We start from the raw sequence: 18997 nt of genomic DNA, 5'->3' as shown, positions 1-18997 counted from the left end.
GAAGTGATACATTTTGATAGCAAGAACAAGGAGAGGCAATATTAACTGAAGGTTACAATTCTGAAGAGGGTGCAGGAACAGAGACCTAGGGGTATATGTCCATAAATTGTTGAAGGTGGCATTGCAAGTTAAGAAGCTGGTTAAAAGAATTTATGGGATCTTGGACTTTATAAGTAGTATAAGTATTCATGGGATGTGGGCGTCACGTGCTAGGCCAGCAATGTGGTTGACTTTTAAATGCCCTCTGAACAAGGGCAATTAGGGATAGGCAATAAATGCTGACCTAGCCAGTGGTGCCCACATGCCATGAATGAATTTTAAAAAAAGGCAAAGAGGTCATGCTAAACATTTTACGAAACACTGGTTTGCCCTCAACTGGGATATTGCATCCAATTCTGCATGCAGCACTTTAGGAAGGATGTGTTGGTTTTAGAGAAGGTTAGAAAAGATTATTGGAATGGTTCCAGGGATGAGGGCCTTCGGCTATGTGGATAGATGGGGGAAGCTGGGGGTGTTCTCAAGGAGGTTGGGAGGAGATTTGGTGGAGGTATTCAAAATCATGAGGGATCTAGACAGAGTAGATGGAGAGAAATTGGTTCTCAAATCTTCTGCCAATGGGAGCAGAAGATATTGATTTAACATGATTGCCAAAAGAACCAAAGAAGACATGAGGAAAAGTTCTTTCACACAGTGGGTAGTTAGGATCTGGAATGCATTGCCCTGCGAGTGTTGTGGAGCTTCAGTTGTGACTTTCAAAGGGAATTGAATAAGCACCTGAAGATAGAGAACCTGCAGGGCTGCAGGAAGGGTTAGGGGAGTGGGGCTAATGGTGTTGCTTTTGCAGAGAGCTGGCATGAGCAATGACATACCTGAATGGCCTCCTATGTGCTATAGCCATTCTATGATTCTATAATGCTAAGTTTTGGTGTTACTGGGTATTTGATCGGTGCTTTTTTCTTGCAACCTTCTCAGTTGATCTTTCCAACAGCTTTTCCCTGGTTTTATTAAGTTTATTGAAATCCTGTTTTCCTCTTTCCTCTAGAATATAATGCATTTATACCATTTGTACCATTTATTTTGTCTTTTTGTTCAAAATTAAAATTTGGATTTTTCTACATTCCCTGATTTCTAGGTATGATCAAATTGGCATCTAAGTAATTGGAATTTCCGAGTGGCACAAAGAAATAAAGGAATTCCAGTAAATTAATTATCAATTGCTTAGAATCTTTGTGCAGCCCATACTTTATTTCCTCACTATTTATCTATGCACCTTTACATTTAGTATCTCTCAATACGAAATTACTTGTTTTTTAGTGTCCATTTTTGTGTAGTAATGAAAGTTTAACTAATCAATGAATGCTCTTTTCTTTAAGGCTTTTGAAACTTGATTGAATTCCAAACTTTTCTTGAAGTGAGCTTTTTTTAATCTTGAAAACCTTTTTTTACATTTAATGGTTGCATTCTGTAGTTGATCCCTTTTTTCTCATCTTTCTCAATATTAAATCATAGATATCTATGTGGTCTTCATTTTAAAAATGAGTAATGATGAATGTATTCCCATATTTCTTTTTCACAAAGGGAACTTATTGAAAATAAATGCTAGACGTAACTGATGCTCGGTATCATAGAATTGTATAGCACAGAAGGAGGCCATTCAGCCCAGAGTCTGTGCTGGATCTTTTGAAGAACAATTCTATTAGTTCCACCTCCCTGCTCTTTTTCCATATTCTGCAATTTTTTCTCCCTTCATTTTGAAGGCTACTATTGAATCTGTATCCACTAGTCAATCAGCCAACGCATCCCAAATCCTAACCATTCATTGTGTAAAAAGGTTTCATTGTGTAAAAAGGCTTCCTTATGTCGCCTCTGGCCCTTTTACCGCTTTAAATCTGTACTCTCTGGTTAATGACCCTTCAGCTATTAGAAACAGTTTTATTTTATCCTACTGAATCTTTCATGATTTTTAGCATCTCCATCAAATCTCTTCTTGGGTTTTCTGCTGTGAGAACAGTCCCAGCCTCTCCAATATATCTACATAACTGCAATCCCTCACCCCTGGAACTAATTTAGTAAATCCTTTCTGTACTGTCTGAAAAGCCTTCACATCCTTACCAAAGTGTGGTGCCCAGAATTGGATGCAATACTTCAGCTTTAGCTGAACTAGTGTTCCACATATATTTAGCATAACTTCCTGGCTCTTGTACTCTGTGCCTCTGCTGTATAAAGCTCAGGATCCCATCTGCTTTATTAACTGCTTTTGCCAACCTGCTCCTATCACCTTCTACAGGAATTCTACTTCACTAAAATTGCATGGTATTTTGATGTGCAGAAGACACTTTAGAACTTTGTGCTGTTGGAGGGGGTGCTACGTCATTCCAAAAGCAACTAGTTGCCAACTCAGAATAACTGAGTTGTGACTTTAGATGTATAGCTGAGATAACTTGTTAGCTCCATTTTACATGTTCTGAACACTGCCAGAAAACTTTAGGTTTAAACAATCATCAAACTATCCTGCAATTAAATATTTCTTTCAGAGAGGAGCAGAGGGAGAAATTATGTTAAGAAATCATATATAATAATTACGCAAGCTTCCACGCTAGAAACCCACCCCACACATCACATAGGATACTTTGCATCTTGGACAAAGCCTTGCTGTAAGATGAACAGAGTTCCATTGATTTGCTTTTGAAAACTCAGTTCTCCAAATGATTTTTTTGATCAGGTGACATGTAAATGAGTGATTGCTTTCTTGCTCAGGAAAAACCCTTGTTAGATCTTTTCTGTAAATGTGGTATCAGGCAGGCAAAAGCACAATCCGCATCATTGATGGGAATTGTTCATCATCACCATTATTACTAATTTGCATGTATGTAGTACCTGTAATAACCCAAAGGTTCAGATGTTCAAAATTGATGTCTTTCTTGATCAGCAGACCATAGCTATATCGGAATACTTATTTTTAAGTGCAGGAATTCAGTGACATCTAGGTTTAAACCTCATAGACATCATTCAGCTGAATAATTGCAAGATTTGAAACTCTGAGGGCACCTTGATGTATATTCCTTGTTGGATCTTTGCACAACAATGATATAGCCATTTCTGAATGTTTTCAAGCAACCTGTGAAGTTGACCTCATAAGTCTCTGCTGATAAACTTCAGTCTTAACTCATGCATGTCATAATGTTAATGAGAATCTAATATAAGTGGTAAAAATGTTTATTTAGATGGTAGATATGTTTTTCTTTAAAAATGTATTTGCCATTGTAAATCTTGGAATTTGCACTTTTTCCAACAAGGGATGTAGCTCTTTGCTTGTCAATTTGGCTCAGCAGGACCTGAGATCTCAATAACTTGAGCGCTGCATTGGACAAGGTGTTGTTTTTAATTAAGCATTAAATTGAGGCTCAGGTCCTGGAGGAAGTGTTTGAACCTATAAGCTTCTAACTCAGTTCTACCAACTAACCCAAGTTAATGAGCAAAGGGCCACAATTCCTACTCGAGGGTCTTTTGGTTTTGTCTGTGGTTCAGTTGGATGTAAAAGATTCCGTGATATTATTAAAAGAGGAGACATTTCTCCTCATGTCACCAATTTGATTCTTCAAAAACAGACTTACTGATCATTTTTCTCATTTGCTGTTTGTGAGACATTTGCTATGCACAGATCACCTGCCCATGCTGATTAGAAGAAGCAATTTGAAATGTCCTTTGGGTGTCACAAGGCACTTGTCTATAAATGTAGTTATTTTTTCCCTAACTAGTTTTCACTCTTCCTGCCTATGTCCTGCTTGATTGTTATTCATTTTGGAAAATATTTGAACTACACATAGCAGCACAGCAGTAGTTTATCAGGAGTTTTCAATAATCTTGTGTCTTATAGCTGCACCTCATTTGGCTCAGACCTGAAATCCACCAACTTTACAAAGTTAGGATAATGAAAGTTTATGAATTAAAACATTGTTGGTATTTCTCCTTTATTCCTCCTCATCCAAGTCATTAACAAAAGGAAAATGCAAGTCTAAACATTAACTTATGGAAAATTCACCTGTCATTTTTTTTGCAGCTGAAAAATGGCAATTTATAAGTACCTTCAGATTCTTCACCAGTTCTTGATCCACTTTACATCACTTAGTTTTACAAGGTCCTTGAGAGATGTTTGATCTGCCACTTAATTAAAGTAGGGTGCCATATGTTAGATAATTGTTCCTACTGACTTTGTCATGCCTTGAACAATTCTTGTAAATCAGTAAAATATAATTTCACCTGGTCAAGTTCATGTTGGTTGTAATTTAATCATATTTATATCTGTTAAATAATCCTGATTGTTGGTGTATGTAACAGGCCTAGAATTTAAATTTCATGTTTCTAGCTTTACCAGCCCTTTTAAACATGTTGTTTGTCATTTTGGGCTCTCATTTACATTTTGTTTCTTTCTGCTTACTAGGTTGAATTCAATTAGGTCAGTAGTAATGGGCAACCTAGAAGCTATTAATCATATAACTTACCTGGATCTACGAGACAATCTCCTGACTGACCTTGACTTAAGTGTAATTGCAAGTATTGAGCATCTGCATTGTGAACGCAACAGTCTGACCATCCTCACGTTAAGTGGTTTCTCTTTGAGGACGTTGTATGTTGGTTCCAACCGTAAGTCAATAAATTTTTAACTGTTTGGTCACTTTCTACTATTTGTAATTTTTTCTAAAGTCTGAACTTGCTCTTGTTCTGAATTATTGCAGTTTGGATTTTCGGACCTCTGGGTCAATGTTTGTGACCCAACTGAGCTTCAGATTTATTGGCACTTTGAGTTCCCCACATTGGGATAGTTTGACAAAAAAAAACCCTTTAATTTGTGTTTAAAAATCTGACTCTTTTGGACTCTCGAGTATGATGATGTTAGTAAAGATTGCTGTCACTTAGCACTATTTTTCAGCAAGGATCAATAGAAGCATTGTGCTGGAAAAGGGCTGAAAGGGACATGGCTGAAGAGAAGAGAGCATTGCAGGGCTTGGAGATTACCAAGGGTGTACAGGAGGACAGGAAGAAGAAAGGAAGAGCTATAGTGATAGAGGATTCATTGGTTAGGAGAACAGACAGGCATTCCTGTGGCCATAGACGTGACTCCAGAATGGTATGTTGCCTCCCTGGTACCAGGGTCAAGGGTGTCACAGAGCGGCTGCAGGGCATTCCTCTGGGGGAGGGTGATCAGCCAGAGGCCGTAGTCCACATTGGTACCAATGACTTAGGTAGGAAGGGGAATGTAGCCCTGCAATCGGAATTTAGGGAGCTAAGTAGAAATTTAGCAAGCAGGATCTCAAATGTAGTAATCTCTGAATTACTCCCAGTGCCACATGCCAATGAGTACAGAAATAGGAGGATAAGGCAGATGAATGCATAGCTGGAAAGATGGTGCAGGAGAGAGGGCTTTAGATTTCTGGGACTGGCTCTGGGGCAGATGGCACCTGTATAAGCCAGACAGGTTGCACTTGAACAGAGCTGGGAGTGAGTTCCTTGCGGGGTGTTTTGTTCAGAGGGCTTTAAACTAACGCGGCAGGCGTGTGGCAACCAAGAGAAAATATTAGAGAGGAATACCAGGATGCACAAAATACTGGGAGGGACAGATAGCTCTAGTATAGAGAGTAGTAAGTTAATAGGTAAAGTTGGGGTAAGGGAGAAATTAACAAAATCTAAATCAGGGTTACTGTGCATGTATGTGAATGCATGGAATATAGTAAATAAGTTTGGGCAGTTACAGCCGCAGATTGCCATGTGGAAATATGATGTTGTGGCAATAACTGAGACCTGGCTCAAAAGAAGGGCAGAACTGGATGCTAAATATTCCTGGGTATAAGATGTTCAGAAGAGATAGGAAAGGAGGGGTGGTGGTACTGGTTAAAGAGAGCATTGCAGTGCTCGAGAAAGAGGATGTCCCAGAGGGTTCAAGGACAGAATCAATTTGGCTAGAGAGAAAGAACAAAAGGATGTAATTACATTGCTTGGTGTAGTCCATAGACTGCCAACTAGTGAGAAGCACATAGAAGAACATATCTGCAGGGAAATTGCAGAGAGATGCAAGCATTACAGAGTAGTTATAAAGGGGGACTTTAATTACCCGAATGTAGACTGGGACAGTGGTAGTGTAAAGGGTGGAGAGGGGCAAAAGTTCCTAAATTGTGTTCAGGAAACTTTTCTACAGCAGGATGTGTCCAATCCAACAAGAAAAGACGCACTAAGATAAAAGCAAAATACTGCGGATGCTGAAAATCTGAACAAAAACAAAAATACCTGGAAAAACTCAGCAGCTCCGACAGCATCTGCGGAGAGGAATACATTTAACGTTTCGAGTCCGTATGACTCTTCATCAGAACTGAGGGAATATAGAAATGAGGTGAAATATAAGCTGGTAGAGGGGGATGGGACAGGTAAAGCTGGATAGAGGGTCAGTGATAGGTGGAGACAAAGGAGAGATTGCCAAAGATGTCATAGACAAAAGGACAAAGGGATGTTGACGGTGGTGATATCTAAGGAAAGTACTAATGGGGACATAAAGGGTAGCAAGCAGGGCAAGCTAGTGGCAGATGGCCCTACCCCCACTAGAGTGGTTCGGATCTGGAATGCAATACCTGGAAGTGTGGTGGAGGCAGTTTCAATCGAGGCATTCAGGAGGGCATTAGATGATTATTTCAATAGAAACAATGTGCAAGGGTACGGGGAAAAGGCAGGGCAGTGGCACTAGGTCAAGATGCTCATCTGGAGAACCAGTGCAGAAACGATGGACCAAATGGCCTCCTTCTGTGACATTAAAATTCTGTGATTCTGTGAAAACAAGTGGAAATATATGGGACTTGAGTTCAGTACAGCAACTGAGAATTTATAATGTGTAATATATATTTGGGCAAACAGCTAGACTTCATAAAGTGGAATAGTTGGTGTAGGGCCCACGGCAAGGTAGGCACAATGCATTGTGCATGCTTTTCCAATGAACTGCTGTGGTGTAGTAAGCAGTGATATATTTAACTTGTATTTTCATTGAGGTTGACTGGAATTTCTATTAAAATAACCTGTTTTAATAGCTTATTTTGGGTGTTTATTTAGAGTTGACAACACTGAGCATCTATCCACTTCCTGGTCAACTGGTTCACCTTGATCTCTCAAGGTAGGCGTATACCTGTCTGTATTTACATATACAGTTAATACAATAGTTTTTTTCTCACACTGCACCAGTAAACTTAATGGTCACAGAAGCATGTGGATGAACTATTTTTGCTTTTGCAAAATATGATTTTTCAAGTAAATATCAGAAGTTTATTAGATTGTGTTCAAATTATTTTATTTTATCTCAATAGGAACAGACTGGAATCTGTACCTGACTGGGTCTGTGATGCCAAGAAACTTGAACTTCTGGATGTTAGTCATAACCTGATTACAGAATTACCTATGAGGTGGGAAAGGACAATAGACCTCACATGATATTCCTGGACTGTTTATGGCATAGAACTTGTATTGCCTGCACTAAGCTGATGTTGCTACTTTTCCCCCTCTTTAAGATTCTATCATTATCTTTTGCACTTCATTTATCAGTTGAAGCAGGCATGGAGACCAAGTATTTAGGGGGAGGGTTCAGGTCCTGAAAAGCTGAGATCCCCTGACTGGTTTCATGGATGCTGCTTGTGGAGGAGCACTTGCATTAGTTTAGCACCATTGACAACACTGGTATCTTTATTTCAGACCGTTGTAGGGATTGATCATATAAGCCTCTTGCTCGTAATCAAGGCTGGCAAATACACCGGGAGTTCTACCTCATTTGGAGGTGCTGTCCTTTTATTGAAGCAATTAACCAAGGTCCTATCTACCCATTAAAATCTCTCAGAATTCTTAAGAGCAAAGACTTTCATGGCAAAAAATCCTTCTTCAACCAATGCCATGAAACAACTGATAATTGGATTATTCATCTCATTGCTACAAATACGCTATTTGGTGCAGAACGTTTTCCAATTTTGCATTTAAGTTCCTGCACTTCAAAGATGATTCATTGATTGAAACACTTGGAGAAATTTCAATATGACTAGGCACTAAAGTAAATTGAGTGATGCATTTATGCCTGTTCTGGGCATTCCTGCTACACAGGCAAGAGGTTTGGAGATTTGTGAGGTCTGTTTGTGGTTCCCTTAATGTTATTCTCTCCTTTTCTCTTTCATTCTTTTTCTCATAATTTGTCTGCTACCCCTGCTGTTTCTTTGTTTCTCTGTTATTCTCTGTCTACATCTATTATAACCTTCTTTCTCTTTCTTTGTTATTCTCCTAGTTATCTGTTGCTGTCCCTCTTTAGTTTTTTTCTCTAAATGCAGGTGGGAGTAAGTGGGAAATCGGAGAAGCCGGTGCACTTGCATTTAAGTGGAACCTTTCGTGACCTCGAGACACCCCAAAATGCTTCATACTTTTAAAATGTATCCACTGTTCCTAATGTAGGAATTGAGGCAACTAATTTGTAATCAACAAGATCTTACAATTGAAATAAATGACTAGTCACACTTTTTTTGTTTTTGTTGAGGGATAAATATTGGCTAGGACATCTGTAGAATTCTGCAGCTCTTCATTGAATAGTGCCATGGAATCTTTTATGCTGCTTGGGAGGATAGGTGAGATATCAGTTTTAAGCCTCAGCTGATAGATGACAGCGTAGACGGTGCAACACTCACTCAGTATTGCACTGTATTTCCAGCCAAAATTATATGCTCAAGTCTGGTGTGGAGCTTGAAGCCACAGTCATTTGACCTAGAGCTGAGGGTGTTATCACTGAGCCAGGGCTGACACTTTTGAACATCTCTATCCTAGAGGGCTATGGATGCTCAATTGCTGAGCATCTTCAGAACTGAGGTTGATTAAGTTTTGGGAACTAAAGGAATCAAGGATAGGGTGGGAAAGTAAAGTTGATGTAGAAGTTCAGCCATGATCTTATTAAATGACGGAAAGTAGTCGTAAGGCCTACTCCTGCTCCGATTTCTTAACTACTTAAAAGCTTGTCTGAAAGAATATTCCTGAATTCCTTTAAATTTAGCTTACAGAACAGCTGAAACTGACAACAGAAGACAAGGAGGATTGGAGCTATTTGCTTATGTATGCTTTTGCAGTGCTTCACCTCAGTCCAGCATTAGACCTTGTCCTGGAATACCAAGGTGTGTGGTGCTGTCTTCCAGTGGGGGAGGGTGTATTAAGGATTAAATCCTCTGAATCTGCAAATGGCTGGGAAACACTTGAATGATTGGAAGGTAGAATGAAAAGGTTTAAGGATAAGTTTTGGATTCTTTGGGATGAAATGATAAATTATTTATATGTGAATTATGTCGTGAAATTTATTTCGAGAACACATTGTAGCAAGCTGGTGACTGGATCTTGGAAGCTTTTTTTGTTATTCTCCAAGTAACTGATATATAACTCTATTTAGTAAAGCAGTTTGTGAATCTTTGTTACCTTCACTTTGCAGCTAAGACTTCATTTGTTTTATTTTGCCTATTGTGCAGAGCCAAATGCTGTGCATTTGGTTGTTGATTAGTCATTGAAACTTTAGAATGCCATTTTTAGCTTGGTTACCCTGATGCTTTTGAATAGACTACCTAGTGTATTACTTAGCCTAAACCTAAATCTCTGGCTCAATTCCTAGTTTGTATGCTGAGTTAGCTCATCTTAGCTGAGACAGCAATTGGGTTACTGTAATTGGCCTCTGTGCACCTGGGTTAACAGAAAGAAAAATCAGCCAAGATTCCTGTTCCTCTTGACTAGCCAGTGACCATCGCTTTTAGACCTGAGATGAGGACAGGATTAAACTCATACTTTGGCAAGGGTTAATAATTATTTGAGCTCATATGAATAATGTCTGTTTGGACAGGGTATAGAGTGCTGCCACTGCCCATGTAACCATACCACAACATAAATCCTTCTGCGTAAGAGGGGAGAAAACAGAACGTGGTAAGACTGTCTCATGAAAAATATAGTTGTATGTATCTTGTCTATTATATCTGAAAAATATTTTTGCCTATTTGTTTACCTCAGATTATTGTGCAGCTTGAGCCTACAGAAGCTATTAGCTGGACACAACCATCTTCAGAGTCTCCCTAGTCACCTGGAACACACACCTCTGGAGGTTTTTGATGTACAACATAATCAACTAAATGAACTTCCAGAGTTTCTTTTCCTCAAGGCTTTGAAGTAAGTGAGACATGTTATGAATTATGTTAAGTGATTGTGCTGTAGAGGGATTTGTGGCTGAAGTCCAGAATCAATGAAGATAATTGAATACAGTATTAATTATGCATCTGATATTTCATATTATTTTATACTATTTTAACATATTTGCTGTCATAAGGAGAAACTTGAAAGAAGTGTATACGAATAGAAGTTTTGGGGCCTTGTTCATTTCCTTCATTCAAGTGTGGTGTATTCTTTGGTGGCTTGGAAAGGATTTTTGAAATAATGGAAGTGGGTGCTACATCTGTCTTGTGCCATAATTTGGTTGATTTGTTTTCCCAGAGCTAGCAATGTAAATTTTAGACCATGTGGTATGTGATGGCAATTTATTTCCCTCACAATATTGCCATACCAGTTGCATGAATACAGTAATATCAAACAGCTTACTCATTGGACGTTTTTGTTTCTCAAATCTAGAAAACATAAATCACAAACTACATTCACACTCATATGTAAAGCTCAGTGACCACTACAGTAAGTTTATTTGAAGTAGCTGATAAGGTTTAATGTAGTGCAAACAATAATGCACATTTAAACACCTTTGAAAAACTGATTTATCAACCATAAAGCATGGAAATGATTATTTCACAAACTGTTTCAGAATATTACGTGTACTAATGGTTTGTTTGTTATGATTAAGAAACTTCTGACTTATATCATATGTGCCACAATGAAGAGATGCAAAACTAAATAAAAATACAGTCTGTGAGAAACTGGAAGAGAATTTCTTTTCTCTCCTGTCATGCCTTTTTTGAAGGCAATGATTCATTGGGTCATTTAGTACCATGGACCATGAACTAGTCCTTCAATAACTCACTTTGAGAAGCTATTGGTGAACAATAATGGTTTGGCTGAGATCAAAAGTGCATGCGAGGATTGCAGGTCCTGTCACTCACTGATGCAATGTAGAGGGCTCTAGAGGGCTACACTACTACCACCATCATTTCGGTCCATGTATTTCTAAATATAACCCTGATTTTAATAAAATAAATTAATAAGAAATTTTTAATTAATTAATTCATCTTCCCTTTCTATGTTTCTAATCTTCTGAGTAAATATATTCTTGGGTCTAATCTTGTCTCATTTAATTACATTGATAATTCTTTCACTAACATATTTCACCTTTATGCAATTTCAATTTTTTGACTTGGATAATATGTAGCAACGGGAAGTGCATGAATAATGAAAATGAGATTGTACTATATATTAAAAGAATAGTGTCTTTTCTTTTGTAAAAACACAATACAGAAATGGCTATAGTTCATTTCTCTACAGTTGGATAACCTTTATATTTTGTAAAATTATATATATCTAGTAGATCTCATGTGATATTTCTGCTGTGCGGTTTTGTTCTGAAGCACAGCTCTGGTGTTTAGCTGCTAACTTGATTCATGTGTTTTAAAGTCATTACCTTAAGTAGGCTCTAGCTACTTACAAACTGTTGAACTCAATCAGAGGGTAGTTGGAACTGATTATAAATTTTAGGCTTCAGGTCAGTGACTGGCTTTCTTTTTCTGTTATTGACTGTTTGCATCTGCATCAAAGTATATATCGACTTTGATTTGTGTGTAGATGCAGTATTTGTGTGAATATGTAATTTCCAGTCAATCCCTGATTCCTACCCCTTGTTACCCTGTTGCTTCTCATCCTGTTCGCTCTTTCATCTCCTCCCCTCCATTGTGAAGAAGGCAAGGGGCACCTAGCCATCTGAGAATTGACTGAGAAACTACTATGGTTCAGCAGGTTGGGGAGTGTACTGATGAGCTGGTAAAGTAAGCGGGCCAGGAAGTACTTTGGCTGCATGAGCAAGTACTTGGAAGGCAAATGGCTGGTTAAAAACAGCACCCTGAGTAAGTTCAGCCTACCGTGATCCAAGTTGCTTTTCAGTTGTTTCCCCTTCCACCCCCTCTGCTTAATTTTCTCCTCAATTGCATCAGGGCTTTATGGCTATATAATTTGTTTGTACAGTGAAGTAGTGTAAGAATTGGGGACAAAGTAGTAATCTGTTTAATTACTGACCAGGTTTACTAACAATTGAATTCCTTACCCTAAATCAAGATCTGCAAATCCAGAGTAAAAATCTATCCATGTTTATGAGAATGGGTGCAAAGGATAAATGGAGGTCTGGGAAAAAACAGTCTCTCGAACACAGTGTAAACTACTTTATAGTTAAACAAAAATAGAATTACCAGGAAAAACTCAGCAGGTCTGGCAGCATCGGTGGAGAAGAAAAGAGTCGACGTTTCGAGTCCACTTTATAGTTATTTGCATTAAGTAATGCCCAAAAGTTCATGCTTTATTTTGTCTTGAAGTTTTTATATCTAATATTGTTACCTCGTCTTGCCAGCAATGTTAACTCAACTTGGAAGAAGGCATACTTCATTTGGCAAGAAACAAACCCAACGCAATAATTTTGTCTCTAGCCATGTACTGCAAAATTGGTTTGTGATACAGGGAGTGGAGTCTCCAAGAGAATATTTTCCAGCAGCATGCAGGCAACTGTATTCACAATTTTATTCAAAATTGTTAGATTTTTTATTTTCTTAATTTTTACATAAAAATTCTATTTCCACCCGTATGTTTTCAGCTGGGAAAAGAAATTCCACAAGGTGACTCTAACCATCTTTAGAAAAAATTTGGAGCAATTTCATTGGTCAGCTCCTGCTACTTGCCAGTTTGGAATTAATACTGTAAGAATGCAATTTTCTGCTGCTTTCTCAATCCTATTTAGTAGTTACTAATTTTATTTAGCTGCCTTTGGTTCGTGCTTAGTTAATCAAATATTTGACGATTTAAAAGGTAGGTTGGCATTTCAGTCAAAAACTAATTTTGCCCTCTTGATGTGACACTTTCAAATGTAACACCTTTAAAAGACATGGAATGATGGGTATGTTCTAGGTGCAAGACTTTTCTTATAAGGTATAATAGGTATCATAATTTTTTTTATAATGTTGGCCATTTTATATTTACCAGCACTAATTCTTTAGTTTTTTCATTTCTCCACTCCCATCCTTGGCAGCATCGACAGCATGCTCCCTAATATTTCTTTCTATGGGTACTGAATGCCCTCTGATACCTTGATGTAGCTATTATTCACATGTAAGACTCAACTGTGAGCACTCGCTTGCCATTTAACTGCAGGGGCATCCCATCAGAAACCAATCTTATCCTCACCTCACGTCTACAAAGGCACATTCCTAACCAGGTAGCTGAATTGTGGAACATCTTTAATGTAATGAAGTAGCTTCTTGGAAGCATTATAAAGCAAGAATTGGCACCGAGCCACATGAGATATTAGAACAGATGACCAAAAGCTTGATCAAAGAGGCAGGCTTTAAGGATAAACTTAAGAGGAAAGAGAGTTGAGGATGTTTAGGGAAGGATTCTAGAGTTTAGGGCCTTGGTAACTGAAGGCTTGGCCACTAATGATGGAGCAATTAAAATTGCCTAGTCAAAAGAGGAGGTGCTGTTCCTTGAGCTTATATTGAGCTTTATTGGAACGCTACAGCAGGCCGAGGACAGAAGGGTCAGAGTAGGAGCAAGTCAAGAATTGCAGCTCAGAATTAGGCTTGCGGATGGAACTGAGTATTCCAAAGTGGACATCTAATCTGCTTTTGGTATCCCCAATATAGATAGAAGAAACCACATCGCAAGCACTGAACACAGGATACTTAAGTTGAAAGAAGTACAAGTAAATCATTGTTTTATTTAGAAGGAGTGTTTGAGGCCTTGAATGGTGAGAAGGGAGGAGATAAAAGAACATCTCCTGCGCTTGCATGAAAAGATGCCATGGGAAGAGGCTATTGGAGGCATCTGAAGAGTGGACTAGAGTATTGTGGAGGGAATGGTCCCTTTGGAATGCAGAAAGGGGGGAGGAATATGTGTTTGGAGGTGACAGAAGGTGACTCTTGAATTTGAAGGCTGGTAGGGAGGAAAGTGTGGGCAAGGGAAATGTTGTCATGGTTCAGGAAGCGAGGGGGGGAGAGCAGAGTGCATGAAATTAAAGGAAGACTGTTGTGAAGACCCAGTTAACCACAGTGAGGGGGGCGGAAATTCATGGTTGAGGAAAAAGAAAGATATATATGAAAAGTGATATTATGGAAGGTTGCATTGTCAGAACAGATGCAACGGAGTTGGAGAAACTGGGAGAATGGAACAGAATCATTACAAGAAGCAAGGTGTGAGGAAATGTAGTCAAGGCAGCTGTGTGTGTCAGTGGGCTTATAGTGAATATTGGTTGATAGTCTATCCCGAGACAGAAGTCAAGGAAGGAGGGAGTTAGTGATAGATTATTTGAAGGCAAGAGGAAGGTAGAAATTGGAAGCAAAGTTGATGAAATTTCTATTTCAGGTTGACAGCAGGAAACAACACTGATACAGACATCTGTGTCCGGAAAAAAGAGGTGAGGGAGTGGGCCCGAGTAGGACTGAAACAAAGAATGTTCCACATATCACACAAAATGGCAGGTATAGCTAGAACCCATGTGGATGCCCATAGCAACGCCTTTTATTTGGAGGGTGAGAATGGAGTTGAAGAAGAAGTTGTTCAATGTGAGAACAAGTTCAGCCAGGTGGAGGAGGGTGGTGATGGATGGAGACTTGTTGGGTCGCCATTCAAGGAAGTGAAGAGCTCTCAGACCATCCTGGCAGGGGATGAAGGTGTAGAGGGATTGGATATCCATGGCAAATAGGAGATGATTAGGGCCAAGAAAGTGGAAACTTAAACCGACACATCAGAAGAGTCATGAATATAGATGGGAAGAGACTGGGCCTACAAGGGCAGACAAAATAGAGATAGGAAGAAACCAGTTCACTTGGGGCAGGAGCAGACTGAAATGATCAGTCTGGGAAGTTCTATTTGTGGATATTGGGAAGGAGGTAGAAGTGGGTTATCCAGGGTTGTGGGACTGTGAGCTTTTGGAGATCTTGGAGGGAAGATCTCCAGAGGAGATGAGGTCTGTGACAGGCCTGGAAACAAAGGCTTGATGTATGGTGGTTTGGTCATGGTCCAGAGGGAGATAGGAGAGGGTGTCAGAGTTTGCGTTTGGCCTCTGTTTGGTAGAGGTAGGCACGCCAGGCAACAACAGCACCATTCTTGTCAGCAATGTTAGGGATGGACCTGAGAGAATGGGGTGCTGTAAGCTCAGAGCTTGGTCAAAGAGGTGGGTTTTAAGGAATAGTCAAGTCGGGAGGTAACAAAGGCATGGATGAGGGTTTCACTATTTCTCCACACCTAAAACTGCCTCCAGTGACTCCAATAATGTTCAACATATTTTACCACTGCTGGATCTTTCATCAAGGAATAAGAGGGAAATTATGAAGGGGGGTGGTGTTGTAGGGTAATTCTCACTCTTCGTAGCTTGTTACAAGAAGGTTACCTATCTGTCCTCCTAACCACAGGAGATGCATTGCCTGCCGAGACCAATGAGGTAATCAAATGTAAATAAATTTCACCATAAACAAAAATGTCACTATGTTATATACATTATACAGTGTTCTCCCAAGCGGGGAAAACATGAAGCTTTTAATATCATAAGTCACAGAAATGAATCTTTAGAAATTTAATGTTTCAGTATCAACTGCAAGATTTGTTCCATTGAATAATTTCTTACTATGTTCAGCCATTTATTTTGGTGGTGTGTTTTTTTAAAAAATTCATTTATGGGATGTGGGTGTCGCTGGCTAGGCCAACTTTTATTGCCCATCCCTAATTGCTCTTGTTCAGAGAGCATTTTAAGAGTCAACCACATTGTTGTGGGTTTGGAGTCACATGTAGGCCAGATCAGGTAAGGACAGCAGATTTCCTTCCCTAGAGGACATCAGTGAAGCATATGGGTTTTTACAACAATCGACAATGGTTTCATGGTCATCATTAGACTTCAAATTCCACAATCTGTCGTGGCGGGATTCGAACTCTGGGGTCCCCAGAGCGTTACCCTGGGTCCCTGGATTACTAGTCCAGCGACAATGCCGCTTACACCATTGTCTCCCCTGTGTGTGCAGGCAGGCTCTTTTCAAATTCTTTGATTTTGTGAACAGCCACATTGAACAATGCAATTTGCTGGGCAATAATACCAATCTTTGTTTCACTGAATGCTAATAGAAATGCCACACAATCATATGTTTAGTGAGTATAGGATAGATGTATTTAAAGCTTCGTTTGTAAATCATTCTAATGCACACTACCTGTTTGATTATAAGAAATCTATGCTACTTGTATTATTTTAACGATGATCACTTGCCCCCTACCCTCAACATATTAAGTCAAATATTTAATTATGGTAATAAATTTCAATGATATTTGTGATAAATTAGTGCAAGCTAACCTGTAAATATTGTGGGGTATGTTCTTATGATTTTTAACTCATTTGAAATGAACATGAAATGTAAGATGGTTGTGGTTGTTGGAGGCCACTCGCCACAGCTCCAGGGTATTGCCCAGGACAGTGTCCCAGGCCCTTCATCCATGATCATCCCTCCATCATTGAGAGCAGGGTAGAGTGTTGAAATGGCAAGCAACAGGGAGGTCTCCACCCTGCTCTCATGCCCACATGTCCGTCCTTGGCCTGCTGCAATGTTCCAGTGAAGCTCAATGCAAACTGGAGGAACAGCACCTCATCTTCCAACTAGGCACTTTACAGCCTTCCGGACTGAATATTGAGTTCAACAATTTTAGATCATGAACTCTCTCCTCCATCCCCACCCCCTTTCCGATCCCCCCTTTTTTCAATAATTTATACAGATTTTTCTTTTCCCACCTATTTCCATTATTTTTAAATGTATATTCATTGTTTTATCTCTACCTTTTAGCCTATTTCGATTCCTTCATCCCACCCCACCCCCACTAGGGCTATCTGTACCTTGCTCGTCCTGCTTTCTACCCTTAATGTTACCTATTAGCACATTTCTTAGCTAATATCACCACAGTCAACACCTCTTTGTCCTTTTGTCTATGACATCTTTTGGAAATCTCTACCTATCACTGGCCCTCTATCCAGCTCTACTTGTCCCACCCCCCCCTTTAAACCAGCTTATATTTCACCTCTCTTCTATTTTTCCTTAGTTCTGTTGAAGAGTCATACGGACTCGAAACGTTAACTGTATTCCTCTCCGCAGATGCTGTCAGACCTGCTGAGTTTTTCCAGGTATTTTTATTTTTGTTTTTGTTTTGGATTTCCAGTTTTTTGCTTTTAACTTAAATATCCACTTCCTATACCCACTAGCATAAAGTGGCTGCAGTGTTCTATTCTGCAGAGACTTACTAAGGTTTCTTGAGCAACACCTCCTAAACCCATGTACTCTGCCACCCAGGACAAAGGCAGCAGATGCATGGTAACATCATCACTTTCAAACTCTCCTCCAAATCTGATTTGGACTTATATTGCCATTCCTTCATTGTTGCTAGGTCAAATTTTTGGAACTCCCTACCGATCAGCATTGTGGACTGCAGTGGTTCATGAAAAAGGCCACCAGCACTTTCTCACAGATTACTCAGGATGGATAATAAATGTTGGCCTTGCCAGAAATGCCCATACCCAAGAATAAAGTTTTTTTTTTAAAAAAGCGCATGGAGAAATATTTCAATTTATTGAAAAAAATTATTTTTGTTCCTTTTAGCTTGCGATGTCTAAATGTATCTGCAAACAATCTGGAATCACTGCCTCCTAGCAGTGATACTGAAGACAGCCTCAGTATGTTGCAAGAGCTTTATTTAACTGGGAACAACCTGACTGATAAGTGTGTTCCAGTGCTGACTGGACACCCGCGTCTTCGGGTCCTTCATATGGCTTACAACCGGCTTCAGTCATTTCCAGCCAGGTAAAACACTATTTCTCTTTGTATAGCACAGAGTCAGTAACTGTTCCCAACTATAATTTATTGAATTCTAAATTTTACCTATATTTTGAAAGTTATCCAACGATAAAGAATAATTTGGAGGAGTCGATAGGTCATTTATAACTATAAATGTTGCAGCTCAATGATCAATTCTATTCAAAACTGGTTGTTTTAACTCTATTTGGGAAAACTATTTTGCTGTCAAGTGACTCTTCCTAGAACGTGCATGTGTGGACATTAAGGGGAAGCAAATGAGGGAGAAAAGAATAGAAGGTTATGCAGATAGGGTTAGATGAAGCGGGGTGGGAGAAGGCTAGTGTGGAGCATAGAATGACTGAGCTAAAAGACCTGTTTTTGAGGTGCAAATTCTAAGTAATTTTATGTAATAATGAATGAAGTCAGCTTCTGACTTGACTGTCTTGCCCTCTGTTTATTTGATTCTTAAATACACTGATGAATCGCTCTTTGGCAGATAAGATTTACCTTTGAGTTTTTCCTTGACTGAAGTTAAAACTAGATCAACATTAAATTATTTTCATCAGACTGTATTGTACCTGTTCCATATATCATGCGCACACACAATGCTGTTTCATATATCATGCACCCACATACCCCACACACAACCCACATACACACTGTAACGTGATGAACACTATTGTTTTGGTGTACACAGCTTTTAGCTGTTGGTTCTTGGACAGTACAATTTTTATACTTTTTAAGTAATGGAAAATCTCACGTTAGTAACTGTGTGCTCAGGTACAGATTATAGATCTTTTAAGACCCTCATCAATCCTTTACACTCTGTGATTAAGGTTGCTGACTTAGCAGAAGCCACCTATAATTCTGCAGAGTTTGACAATAAGGGCCGATCTCACTAGCAATTGAGCAAGACTACCCACATTAATTTCACTGAATGACAC

At 39.2% G+C, this 18997-nt stretch overlaps 1 protein-coding gene across 1 annotated transcript in view; it reads left to right on the top strand.

Moving 5' to 3' along the window:
- phlpp2 (PH domain and leucine rich repeat protein phosphatase 2) overlaps nt 1–18997 on the top strand; it is a 151346-nt gene that overhangs the window by 120597 nt on the left and 11752 nt on the right. Inside the window, exons 9-13 of the mRNA XM_078544411.1 lie at nt 4442–4644; nt 7093–7153; nt 7344–7439; nt 10048–10203; nt 17859–18059. Of these exons, the coding sequence (XP_078400537.1) occupies nt 4442–4644; nt 7093–7153; nt 7344–7439; nt 10048–10203; nt 17859–18059 (717 nt within the window). The remainder of the gene's footprint in view (nt 1–4441; nt 4645–7092; nt 7154–7343; nt 7440–10047; nt 10204–17858; nt 18060–18997) is intronic.

This window comes from Cetorhinus maximus, chromosome 6 (genome assembly GCF_964194155.1).
Source record: "Cetorhinus maximus chromosome 6, sCetMax3.hap1.1, whole genome shotgun sequence".
Lineage (NCBI taxonomy): Eukaryota > Metazoa > Chordata > Chondrichthyes > Lamniformes > Cetorhinidae > Cetorhinus > Cetorhinus maximus.
This window is presented reverse-complemented; position numbering and strand designations above follow the sequence as displayed.